This window comes from Elephas maximus, chromosome 4 (assembly GCF_024166365.1).
Source record: "Elephas maximus indicus isolate mEleMax1 chromosome 4, mEleMax1 primary haplotype, whole genome shotgun sequence".
NCBI lineage: Eukaryota > Metazoa > Chordata > Mammalia > Proboscidea > Elephantidae > Elephas > Elephas maximus.
Window position 1 is genome coordinate 167,602,366 of NC_064822.1, and position 13,572 is coordinate 167,615,937.

General features: G+C 40.1%; 1 protein-coding gene across 1 annotated transcript in view; it reads left to right on the plus strand.

Annotated features, from left to right (window-relative positions):
- UTP20 (UTP20 small subunit processome component) overlaps nt 1-13,572 on the plus strand; it is a 182,576-nt gene that overhangs the window by 162,305 nt on the left and 6,699 nt on the right. Inside the window, exons 49-59 of the mRNA XM_049884168.1 lie at nt 694-860; nt 1,984-2,125; nt 3,244-3,360; nt 4,629-4,799; nt 5,037-5,168; nt 5,530-5,640; nt 8,220-8,299; nt 8,722-8,791; nt 8,925-9,107; nt 9,893-10,024; nt 11,038-11,170. Of these exons, the coding sequence (XP_049740125.1) occupies nt 694-860; nt 1,984-2,125; nt 3,244-3,360; nt 4,629-4,799; nt 5,037-5,168; nt 5,530-5,640; nt 8,220-8,299; nt 8,722-8,791; nt 8,925-9,107; nt 9,893-10,024; nt 11,038-11,170 (1,438 nt within the window). The remainder of the gene's footprint in view (nt 1-693; nt 861-1,983; nt 2,126-3,243; nt 3,361-4,628; nt 4,800-5,036; nt 5,169-5,529; nt 5,641-8,219; nt 8,300-8,721; nt 8,792-8,924; nt 9,108-9,892; nt 10,025-11,037; nt 11,171-13,572) is intronic.

Below are 13,572 nucleotides of genomic sequence, written 5' to 3' on the forward strand. Positions count from 1 at the left end.
TTCTAGTTAAGTTCCTCTGATTTGACCCAATAGCTAATATCAAACCCTGAGGCTTAGCTACTGCCAGTACCTCATTAGCATGGTTTCCTATGAGTAGTGATTGTCTGGTTGATTCTGTAAGTGTGTGCTTTCCTATAAATGACCCCCTTTGATGCACTTGGAAGCAGCTGTGGTGGCGCAATCGTTAAGTACTTGGCTGCTAATAGAAACATAGTCGGTTCGAACCCACCCAGCAGCTCCAGCGGAGAAAAACCTGGTGATCTGTTCCCATAAAGATTACAGTCAAGGAAACTCTATAGGGCAGTTCTTCTCTGTCACATGGGGTCGTGATGAGTCAGAACTGACTCCACAGCACCCAACAACAACAATGGACTTGCAAGTTTGGCTTCATAAAAGTCTCTGAGCACTTCATATTTCAGGCTTTGTGCCCTGAGAGGGAGCAGGTAAAGAGGAGAGGAAATCCAGAGGCATACACACTGCTAACAGTGGTTGTCTCCTCTGGGGGGAGGTTACTGGTGACTTTACTTTGCACATTATATATATATGTTTGAAGTTTTATAGGAAGTACTCCTTTTTTAAATTAGGAAAAATGAACACATATTAAAAAGCAAATATATAAAAGAAAACTACCATTACAACAAATCAAAATGCAGTTCTGTGTTACCTCAGCATGACATCTACGTTTGCCTTTAGATCTTACAAAACACCACGAGTTTAAAACTGGCCCGGAAAGTTCATGAAACCTTACGCCGAATCATAGCAGGATTAATTGTGAATCAGGAAATGACAGCAGAATCCATCCTATTGCTCAGTTATGGTTTGGTCAGTGAAAACCTCCCCCTGTTAACTGAGAAAGAAAAGTAAGTTTGGGGTGGCGGGGGGTAACTATCCTTTAAAAGGTTAATTCTGATAAGCCCTTCAGCTCCTATTTTTTTCCAATTTTCTCTGGTATTTTTTATCTGTTTTAAGTCCAACTTTATCTGAATGCAGACATTTAATCTTAGACATTACAGAGTAAACCTGTAAAATCAGGGTTATCTCTGCCTATTTAAAGGATTCCCCTCTCCAGTTCCTTCAGTTACTCAGAGAGCTTACACAGTTTTACGCCAGCAAAGAGAGGAGAGGCACCTGGTACTCTGAAGTCATCTGAAGTTACTCTCTGGGATATACTTTTTATCATCTGTTCCTTAAGTTGTCTAAATTGCTTCTTGCTGTCATCCTCTGAGGGAATGCTTAGTTCTGGAAGCTAGAAGTTCACGTCCAGGGTGCCGACTGTGTTGATTCCTTCTGGGGCTTTAATGGACCCCTGGTGGCGCAGTGGTTAAGAGTTCAGCTGCTAACCAAAAGGTCGGCAGTTCAAATCCACCAGCCACTCCTTGGAAACCCTATGGGGTCACTGTGAATCGGAATTGCCTCGATGGCAATGGGTTTGTTTTTTGGTTTTGCGGGGGCTTTAAGAGAGAAAATTGTTCCATGCCTCTCTCTAGTTTCTGGTGGCTGCTGGCTCTTATTTACTCTTAAGTGAGTTATTTCAGTAATTTGCTTTTGTAAAGAAAAACAAAAATGATCTGAGGTATTTTATTTTATCTATCCAATGAATCAACTTTAGGATACATTTTAAATTTGTACCTCTTGTTCTAATCAAGCGGAGGTTTAGACCTTAAAAGATTTTAAAAACTATGTATTAGTAAACTTCCTTTGGATTTTGCTTCTGTGTTCTAAAAGAGACTCCTTGTCATTTGCTTTCAGAAATCAAATAAAGGGAGTATCCCCTTGCTATTCATCTTAAATGCATGTTGATAAATCTGACCTGTTTCTGGGGGTTATCCTAGCAACCTTGATCAACAACTAACAATCTTATTCTGTATCTGTGGTTGGGGTGGGGGAGATGCAGAAACACATCAGGGCTCCCGTCACCAGAGAGGGCCGCAGTAGCTTCTTGGAATACAGCCACAGTATTTTTCATTCCCTTGTGATTGGCAGAAATCCGGCAGCCCCTGCACCAGATCCACGTCTACCGCCCCAGAGCTGTCTTCTGCTCCCCCCAGCTCCAGTGCGAGGTGGACAGAAAGCCCTTGTGAGCAAGAAAACCAACATGCACATATTTATTGAGTCTGGGCTTCGGGTAAGAATTAAGCTTAAAATGAGACTTGCTGCCCACAGTGAGCCTGTGTCTCTCAATCCTCTGCCGATTCTCCATCACTGCTCATGTCCACTGGAAATAAATGCTTTATTGTCAATAAAGTATGAAATACTTGTTTAAAGGTACATCGGCAACACCTTTGCTATTTATCTCTCCCAGTACTTCCTTTAATGATACAATGATTAATGATTGTGACCTGGCATTTATTATAGCTTCTCTATCGCTTTGCTTATGAGCACCTCTGAACTACTTTGAATGTTTTTCTTAAGATAGTGACCTTTTAAGAACACAAGTCTGAGCATTTAATTCCCTTCTTAAAATCCTTTAAGGAGCTGTGGTAGCACAATTGTTAAGTACTTATCTGCTAACCTAAAGGTCAGCAGTTTGAACTCACCAGCCATTCCATGGGAGAAAGATGTGGCAGTCTGCTTCCATAAAGATGACAGCCTTGGAAACCCTATGGGGCAGTTTTACTCTGTCCTATAGGGTCACTATGAGTCGGAATCAACTTGATGGCAATGGGTAAAGCCCTTCATTGGCTTCCATTCTTCTAGGAGAGAGCCCAGTCCTTCGTTTGGGCCACAAGGGCCTCGCTTTGTATTGCACCCCTTCACCAACCGGTCCCAGCCACGCTGGTTTCCTTCCAGTTATGTAGAGTCACCATACTCATTCTTGCACCAGGACCTTCCTACTCGCTCTTCCCTCTGCCCAGGTCCCCGCAGAGCTCTCTCAGCACCCTACATGTCTCTTTTCTGGCATTTATCACAAGATGGTTATTTCTCTGGATTCTGTCTTCCTGGCTAAGATCCATCAGGGTAGGGACCATGTCTTGGTCATTGGTGCATCCAGGTTGTCGAGCCAACACTGAGCTGTAGTAGACACTGAGTATCCATCTGGTAAGTGAACTTACTGTCTTACCTGCACAGCAGCACCCACCTTCCTGGTCTACTAAGAATCTCCCAAGCAGTTTCCCTCTTAAAAATTTTTGTCATTTCAAATAGAATTTTAACATTTCACCTTTGTCTCATGAAAGCATTTCATATTCCCGTAACTCATAGGGTCTTAAGGGTAACGAATGTGAAATATCTTTAATCTTTTAGCTGCTGCATCTGAGTCTGAAAAATTCCAAGATCAAGTCTTCAAGTGAGCATGTTTTGGAAATGTTGGATCCTTTTGTGTCTCTCCTCATAGACTGCCTGGGTTCCATGGATGTGAAGGTGAGTGTAGGTTCACAGTCCATGTTGGAATATCCATTCCTTTACAAGACTTGACTTATGCAAAATACCTAGAACTTATTTCAGTGCTTGTACTACACAAGATGATTGAGTTTTTAAAGTGATTTATAACATCATGAACCACCACTCTTCCCTGCATTAAATTGTTTCCCCAATTTAATAACACTATGTGTTTGGGTAGCCCTTCTAGGTACATTATTTCATTTGACCCTCACAACTTCATGAGGGTGGGTGGTATTGTCCCAGGCCAGTAATCATCATTGTCATTGTCACTACTACTCCTAAGCGCTATGAATCTTAAAGACATTGTCTCTAATCCTCGCAGCAACCCATGAGGCATATATATTATTAGTGTTTCTTTTTTACAGATGAGAAAACCAGGGCTTAGACTAAGCCACTTGCCCAAGATCACAGAGCTGATAAGATCTAAGATATGAACCCAAGGCTATCAGACCCCAAAGCCTACATACCTCCCACTTCCTCATATTGCTCGTTTTACAGATGAAGGTGCTGAGAGGTTAAGTAACAAGTAAAAAGTTACAGAGCTGGGATTTGAACCCAGGGCTTTTTGACTCCAAAGCCCAAGCACTTTCATCTATGCCTTTATCTAATCCAGCCTACTGAGGACATCACAGCAGCCAGAACAATAGAGGCTATATTAGCTGAGCTGCAGTAGGTGATCTCTAAGGTTTGGCCTCGAGGTTCAGAGATTCTCTGAGTAATCACACAGCACTTAATATATTGAATTATAGTTAATTTTTCCTGTGTTTAATTTCTGAGCTAGCTTTGGGCTCCTTAAGTGCAGGGGTAGTGTCCTTTTTATTATTGTATTTCTAATACCCAATACAGCACCTTGTATACATAATACGAGCTTAATGAGAATGTATTAAATTGAAGTAGCATATTAGAAAATAGAAGTCATTTATGTTGCCCTTTTCCACACACACACGCACACACAAATTTCTAAAATTGACCAACCCATCCAATCATTTACCCATATAGGTTAAGAATATGGTAAATGAGCACCTTTTCTCCTTTGCTTGTGATACGTCTTCACCTACTATGGATGAGCAGTATGTTCTTCTACAACAGGGAACAGAACTTACCTTCTTCCATTTGGAGCGCAGTTCTTACAGAGTGGGCTGCCCAGAGCATTTCGTTCAGGTGGCCCAGTTACTGATAAGAGTCCACCGCCTCAGGTGCTGGATTCTTGGACTCGGTCACTTCATAAATTGATTTTTTTTTTTCAGGTGATCACAGGCACTTTACAATGCCTCATCTGGGTCTTGAGGTTCCCCCTACCTTCCACAGAAACAAAAGCAGAACAGCTGACGAAACACCTGTTCCTTTTGCTGAAGGACTATGCAAAACTGGGGGCTGCCAAGGGCCAGAACTTCCACCTGGTGGTAAATTGTTTCAAGGTGAGGTGTTTTCACTTGCACTTAGAGAAAGTCAGGGCCAGGATTACATCACATTTTGTTTTCCCCATCGCCCTTTTTGGGCTTGGTCAAGATTCTTGCCAGATTAATTTGCTAAGACTAAGATAGTTGGTGTCCTCTGTGAAAAATCATGTTGGTACTGTATGAAGTCCTTATTGTCTCACTGGATCCTGGTTTGTGGGATATGCTGGCTGCTAAGCTCACTGTTATAACTTGCAGTGTGTGACTATACTTGTGAAGAAAGTGAAGTCTTACCAGATAACCGAAAAACAGCTGCAAGTCCTACTGGCATACGCGGAGGAGGACATCTATGATACCTCAAGACAAGCAACTGCGTTTGGTCTTCTCAAGGTATGGTGTTGTGTTGGCTTCTGAGGCTTATGAGCCTCACGTCAGATACTTAGAATAATGTGCAACACAGTGTTTGATTAGATAAAGACTTATAAATAAGTAATTTATAAAGATTATTATGATTTTGGTGGGCTAATTGTAGCCAACATATCTACTTATTACAGCGTTTGAATGTAAGCTCTACTTTAACATATTCTGGGGATTCTGTACAAATATTTATTGTATTAGGCTTTTTTTTTTCCTTTCAAAGATACTTTAATTACGCTTGAGAACTACCTGTTACTGCTCTGGCATCAAGTGCACTTATGTCCGTCTGCAGTAAAACACATGAATGAGTGTGTTTTCTCCTATTGTATCTTAGGCCATTTTATCAAGAAAGTTGTTGGTTCCGGAAGTAGATGACATCATGCGGAAAGTATCCAAGTTGGCGATTTCGGGACAAAGTGAACCTGTCAGAGTCCAGTGCAGACAGGTTTGTGGAGAGAGCTTGTTACTCTCCCGAGGGTTGGGCTCTGCCTTATTTGCATTGTTTTTAGGTAGAGAGGTGTCGACATTGGGTTCTGAAGACTGACTCGTGTCATGTTGCTTTATTCAGGGCCTCAGGAACCCATTTACACGCCAGGTGTGAGAAGGGTTTCTGCTTTGTCTGAAGGGTATTTTTTAGTTCACGGAGAACATCAATAGGGTATAGCCCACTGCCTATGGCATGTGACAGATGGGGTGAAGAGTTAGGTTTTCCCTCTGCAGCCTGATATACTGCAGGAAAGGTTTCCATCCATTGGTCCATTCATCAACTACTAAGGCTTATCTCTGTGTAGCAGGGATAGCTGGAAGAGCAGTAAACAAAATTGTTATGGGGCCTATCCTAGACAGGCACAAAAGAATTTCACAAACAGTTATTGAATTACAGTCATCATAAGTGCCATGAGGAAAAAGTACTGTTGCATTTCGTCAGATCTAAGACACCTCGGTATACTTCAAAGAAAGAAAAAATTATGACGCAGTGGTAAGATACCGTCAATGTAAGATGGATCTCGGTTTCATATGTTTTAAATGTGAAAAGCGGTGCATCTGAGAATTGGTAAAATATGGAATGTGTAACTGAGACACAGGATGGGGACCCAGCCTAGTGCAAGAGTTTAGGGAAGTCTTTCTTAAGAATTGACATTGAAGCCAAAATTTGAAGGAAGAGTAAGACTTAGCCTCCCAGGTGAGGGGAGCAGCAAATGCCTGAGGTAAGTGAGCCTTGAAATGAGTAAGTAAGAACTTAGCTTGTTCAAGGAACTAAATGAAGGTGAGTGAGATGGGAAGGGGAGCCAGGTTAAGGAGGACCCTGTCGTCTTGTTGAAGGTACCCTGGTGTCGCAGTGGGTAAGCACTTGGCTGCTAACCAAAAGGGTGGCAGTTTGAACCCACCAACTGCTCCATGGGAGAAAGATGTGGCAGCCTGCTTCCATAAAGATTACAGCCTTGAGAACCCTATGGGCAGTTCTGCTGTGTCCTGTGGGGTCTGTATGAGTCGGAATTCACTCAATAGCAACAGGTTACAGGTTGTCTTGTTATAGATTTAGGACTTTAAGAACAGCAAGAAGCTGTTGAAATCACTGAGCAGGATAATATCATGATAAAATTTGTGTTTATAAATTTGTGCATCACTAATCTTACAAGCACGTATGATACCCAGGAGGTAGAAAGGTCTGAATTAGAACTCTGAACTCAGAGTTGAAGGTGGGTTAGGAGTGCTGAAGAAGCCAGGGTGGAAAGAGGGAAAGGCATGTCTTTCAAAGAAATATGCTTTACTACTATTAGAAAGAAGGAGGTCCAGCTACCATTTGTTAAGACTAGCTTGTGTCCAGCACTTCACCTGCATGATCTCTGTTTGTAACCATCCTTCAAAAGGAATGGGATCCCCATTTTATGGCTAGGGGTAAAAACAGGCCTTAGAAAGCTGAGTGATGGCATTAGTATTAATAAAGGGGGCTGGATAGTATTGTGTTTTGAAAGCACAGCCTTTGGATGCAGCTAACTCGGCACTTGACATTGTTTCTTGAGTAAGTTGCTTACCTCTCTGTGCCACCTTCATTCTCTTCATCTGTAAAATGGAACATCACCTACCTTTTTGTTGTTGTTGTGCTTTAAATGAAAGTTTACAATTCAAGTTAGTTTCTCATACAAAAACTTATACACACATTATTATGTGGTCCTAGTTGCTCTCTGTATAATGTGACAACACATTTCTCCTCTCCACTCTGTATTTCCCGTGTCCATTCAACCAGTTCCTGTCCCCCTCTATCTTCTCATCTTGCCTCCGGACAGGAGCTACCCACATAGCCTCATGTGTCTACTTGAGCTAAGAAGCACACTTGTCACCAGTATTATTTTATGTCTTATACTTCAGCCTAATCTTTGTCTGAAGAGTTGGCTTTGGGAATGGTTTTAATTTTGGGCTAACAGAGAGTCCAGGGGCCATGTCCTCTGGGGTCCCTTCAGTCTCAGTCAGACCATTAAGTCTGGTCTTTTTACTTGAATTTGAGATATGAATCCCAGTTTTCTCCTGCCCCATCGGGGATTCTCTGTTGAATATCACCTACTTCTTAAGGCAGCAATAAGCATTAACCAAGAAACACCTAACACTGTGCTTGGCACAAAGAAGGTATTTACCTAATGCATTAGTAGTTGTTACTCTTATCAGTATGATCATCACCATTATTCTTATTGTTATCCATATGCTTTGTCCACCACACCACATACCACCTATCAAAAAGAGATGAGCTTTGGTGAGATAAGCATTGATTGGGAGCCTTCAACAACCATGCCAGTGGTGGGCCAGGACTTGACTTTATCAGGCACGTGGGGCAGAACCTGGATAAGTGAGGGGGGAGAAAGGAAGAGGCATGGTTGTTGACTTAATAGGTAGACTTAGCCTGAGTCTATTAGAAAGCCTAACTGATGACCCTCCTGAAAGGTCTTTGTGTCCCAGAAAGCAGCCTCGGGAACAGGAATCTTGGAGAGATGGGATCTAACTAATCATCTATATAACTTTTGTTCCTAGGTTTTCCTGAAATACATTCTTGACTATCCCCTTGGTGACAAATTGAGACCAAACTTGGAATTCATGCTCGCTCAACTGAAGTAAGCTGAAGCTGTAAACTTCCCAAGGGCAAATGGGTAGTTTCTTCCTTTTAATAGGGTGCACTGTCTTGAAAAGAAAGAAGCCTAAAAATAATGTCATATCACCTAACGATGCTATTTATTATATGAATCGTTGGCTTGACTATCAAACTTTACTTCTTGGCTTTGTATGGCAGTTCTGTAAGTTGCCTTTCAGTCCAGTCTTACAAACTTACCATTAATTATTAAAAATCTAAAAAAGCTATATTTAAAACTGCACAATAGTTGATAGATTTATATAAAAATCATTAAAGTTGGAAAATGGGGTATTTTGCGTTTTTTAAGAAAGAGGTTAACACTTTGATGCAGCCTTTTGTTTTGTTTTCTGGTAATTCTTGGTAAATTTAAAAGACCCCGAAGTAAACATAATGTTGTTGCTCTAGTTATGAACACGAGACCGGGAGAGAGTCTGCCTTGGAAATGATCACCTATCTCTTTGACACGTTCCCTCAGGTACTGTGAATCACAAAGACAAGCTCATCAGCTATGTTTCCCACTATCCCTGAAACCCCACGCTCTTCCCTTTTTAGGGTATCTGTGAGAATTCCATTTTGAGTATGCTCATAAATGTCTTTTTTTCTTTTAGGGACTGCTCCACGAGAACTGCGGGATGTTCTTTATTCCTCTTTGTCTAATGATGGTGAATGATGCCTCTGCCACATGCAAAAAGATGGCAGCCATGACCATCAAGTCCTTACTCAGTAAAATCAACCTTGAGAAAAAAGATTGGCTGTTTGATATGGTTACCACCTGGTTTAGTGCGAAAAAGGTTAGGGTTGAGTTTAATAACATCAATGGCAACATTAAGCTTTTGTTGTTTGCTAAAAGTAATAGAATATTTATACTTTAAACAGGAATACATGTTACACATTGTTGAATTAATTTTTCCGAAGCAGAAATAGCTTTATTATTTTTATCTGAATATGCAAATAGTATATTCCTATTATAAAATTTCAGAAATAACAGGAAGTTAGAGAGAGGAACATAAAAATCACCTGCGTTGCCACCAGTTCATTAATGTTTGTTGAGAATCCACTGCAGCAATGTACCAGATTTACTTAATCCGCCCCGTATTGATGGATTCCTTTGTTTCCACTTTTGCTTATTTAATTACTTGGATGTAATTTTTACTAATCGTAGTATCTGCTTGCTGACTCTTCCACCGTCGCCACTGGCTCATCTTTGTGGAATGGAAACAACAGATGTCCTGGATTATGACTGGCTTGTTGCAAACCCACATAACTGGGGGGGAGAAATGAAACTTTCCTCTGTTCTTTTTTTTTCTTTTTTTAATTAAAAATGGAAAAGAAAAAAACTTATTTCGTGGATAATAATAAATGCCACTTTTTTTTTAAATGTTATTCTTGGGTATGGCAATTTCTCCAATGTTTTGTCATGTTTGCCACTAAAGCTCCTTATTTATTTCTAGCATCGTAAATATTTTTATTGTCTCTGAATGCTGAGGACCGAGTAACGCCCCGCTTCAATTTACATTTTCCTAAATAGCCTTCCAGATTGTGCTGACATTGTCTTGTGGTGTTTTGTCTTTGGTAGAGCTTAAACAGACAGCTGGCCGCCCTGATCTGTGGTTTATTCGTAGAGAGTGAAGGGATTGCTTTTGAGAGGAGACTTGGAACTGTTCTTCCTGTGATTGAAAAGGAAATTGATCCTGAGACCTTTAACGATGTAAGTGATTCACTAGGGGATAAAAGTTTTGCTAATTTTTGCAGTTTTACTTGAGGTGCTGTAGCTAACAGGTTAAATATTGTGTTCACAAATGCGCTTTATTAAGAATAGCAAGAATTCAGTGTAGTTAAAAATAAGGGTTAGAATCCCTGAAACTCTTGCCCTGAGATAATCTTTAAAACTTAAACCAAAAATATCCCCTGCCGTCTTCTTAAAACCAAACAGTAGTCTAGCTTAACTAGTGAAAAATGTCTGCCTTAAGCATTATGCTCTTTCAAGAGCTATCTATATGGCATAGTGATTAAGTGCTACGGCTGCTAATCAGAAGGTCAGCAGTTTGAATCCACCAGATGCTCCTTGGAAACTCTATGGGGCAGTTCTACTCTGTCCTATGGGGTCACTATGAGTTGGAATCGTCCCGACGGCAGTGGGTTTGGTTTGGCTTTTTTGGTTTATATGGGATTAAATTGACAACAGCAACTCAAAAGATTAGATAGGAACCTTAGGGGGAAGTGAGTTTATGTTACTGGGGTAGAAACAACTCAGAAGGAAGGTGAAAATGGTTGCACAACTTGAAGAATGTGAACAGTGTCACTGAATTGTACATGTAAAAAATGGTTGAATTGGGGTATTGTTTTCCTGTGTATATTCTTCACAACAACAAAATAAAAAATAATAATAATGGTTAGAGTAAGTTATCTTCCATATAGTATGAAGACCAGTGGTTCTCAACCGAGAGGTGATTTGGACTCCAGGGGACATTTGGCAATATCTAGAGACATTTATGGTTGCCGTACTGGGAGGACAGGGTATTTCTAGCATCTTGCTGGTAGAGGTCAGGGATGCTGCTAAAAGTGCTGCAGGGCACTCCCCACAGCAAAGAGTTTTTCAGTCAAAATGTGAATAGTGCCCAGGTTGAGAAACTGTAGTGTAAATTTACACGCTAGAGTTAAATGTCCGACAGATACTTTTAGATTATTGTTTTAACTGATTTACATCCATCCTATTTTTAGATAGTGGAAGAGACTGAAGAAAAAGCTGCAGATCGCCTTCTGTTTACTTTTCTTACACTGATAAGTAAACTCATCAAGGAATGTAATATTATTCATCTTACCAAGCCCTCTGAGATTTTGAGTAAAATCTGGAGTAAGTATTTCCTTTTTATTTAAATCTAAGAACAAACATACCAGTTGCGATAGAATTACTGAACTTAGATTTGGGAAATTAGAATATGAACATTTCAGGAACTATATAATGTCAGGGAAAAAAATCCATGAGGAAAAAAATTTTAAAGACCCTTTCAGATTGATTTTAGCGAAAATGTTTCTGAGGGGGTGGGGGAATATATATATATACACCCAGTGCCTTGGAGTCAATTCCAACTCATAGCAACCCTGTAGGACAGAACAGAACTGCCCCATAGAGTTTCCAAGGAGCGCCTGACAGATTTGAACTGTAGCACTTAACCACTACGCCACCAGGGTTTCCATATATATATATATATATGTGTGTATATACATGTGTATACACATGTGTATATATATGTATATATAAAACAATATATATGTGTCGTTGTTGTCAGGTGCCGTTGAGTTGGTTCCGACTCATAGCGACCCTACGCACTACAGAAGGAAACACTGCCAGGTCCTGCACCATCCTCACAATCATTGCTGTGCTTAAGCCCATTGTGGCACCCACTGTGTTGATCCATCTCCTTGAGGGTCTTCCTCTTTTTCGCATGATGTCCTTCTCCAGGGACTGATCCCTCCTGACAACATGTCCCAAGCATGTGAGATATAGTCTAACCATCCTTGCTTCTAAGAAGCATTCTGGTTGTACTTCTTCCAAGACAGATTTGTTCGTTCTTTTGGCAGTCCATGGTCTATTCGATATTCTTTGCCAACACCACGATTTGAAGGCATGAGTTCTTCTTCTGTCTTGGTTATTCATTGTCCAGCTTTCACAAGTGTATGATGTGATTGAAAATACCCTGGCTTGGGTCAGGCATACCTTAGTCCTCAAGGTGACATCTTTGCTTTTCAACACTTTAAAGAGATTTATTTTGCAGCGGATTTGCCCAATGCAGTGCGTCTATTGATTTCTTGACTGCTACTTTCATGGGTGTTGATTGTGGATCCAAGTAAAATGAAATCCTTAACAACTTCGATCTTTTCTCCATTTATCGTGATGTTGCTTATTGGTCCAGTTGTGAGGATTTTTGTTTTCTTTATGTTGAGATGCAATCCATGCTGAAGGCTGTGGTCTTTGATATTCATCAGTGCTTCAAGTCCTCTTCACTTTCAGCAAGCAAGGTTGTGTCATCTGCATAATGCAGGTTGTTTTTATATATATATATATATATATATGACTTTATAAGTAATAAATTTTCCTTATAAAAGAAATAATAATTATGGCAGGAAAAAAAGTTTCCCAAAATCCTGCATGCTACTTGTGGATAGTTCGGTGTATATTTTCATCTAGTCTTTCTTTTTATTAAATAAATAGGCATGGGGTGTTGTGGTTGGTTGCTTGCTTGCTTTGTTTCTTTCTTTGTTTTTGGAGTATTTGTATAGATCCATGTAAACATTTATATCCTGTGTATTTATACCCAAGTAAGCCTATTCCTATATTATAAAAAATTTAGTAGCTGTCCTTTTAAATAGTTGTATAATAGTCTATGTCCTAGTTATCTAGTGTTACTATAACAGATATCACAAGTGGGTGGCTTTAAGAAACAAATTTATTTTCTCACAGTTTAGTAGGCTAGAAGTCTAAATTCAGGGCACTGGCTCTAGGGGAGGTCTCTGGAGGAAGGTCCTTGTTTCTTTAGCTTCTGTTTTCTGGTTCCTTGGAGACTTGGCATCTATCTTACCCCATCTCTGCTCTGCTCACTTGTTCAATTTCTTTTATATCTCAAAAGAGATTGACTCAAGATATATGTTTTGCTAATCTGTCTCGTTAACATAACAGAGATAACTCATTCCCAAACGGGATTATGACCAAAGGTGTAGAGGTTAGGATTTATAACACATATTTTGGGGGGACACAATTCAATCCATAACAGTCCATCACGTAAATGTGCCATGATTTACTAAACCATTTCACTTCTGGGAACATTAAAGTCATGATATATACATGACCTAAATGATAAAGTAAGTAAATATATACACACACACACACACACACACACACACACACACACGTGTATATATATGGAAACCCTGGTGGCGTAGTGGTTAAGTGCTGCGGCTGCTAACCAAAGGGTCAGCAGTTCGAATCCGTCAGGCGCTCCTTGGAAACTCTATGGGGCAGTTCTGCTCTGTCCTATTGGGTCACTATGAGTCAGAATCAACTCGACGGCACTGGGTTTGGTTTGGTTTTGGTATGTATATATATGTATGTGTATATATATGTGTAAAGATACATATATATATATGTATCTTTAAATGAAAAATTAGACCTTAGTATTTTTATTTTTTTTAGGGTTAATTTAACATTCTTAATTTTGATTAAAAAAACAGTAGAAAATAGACATGGGCATGAATGCT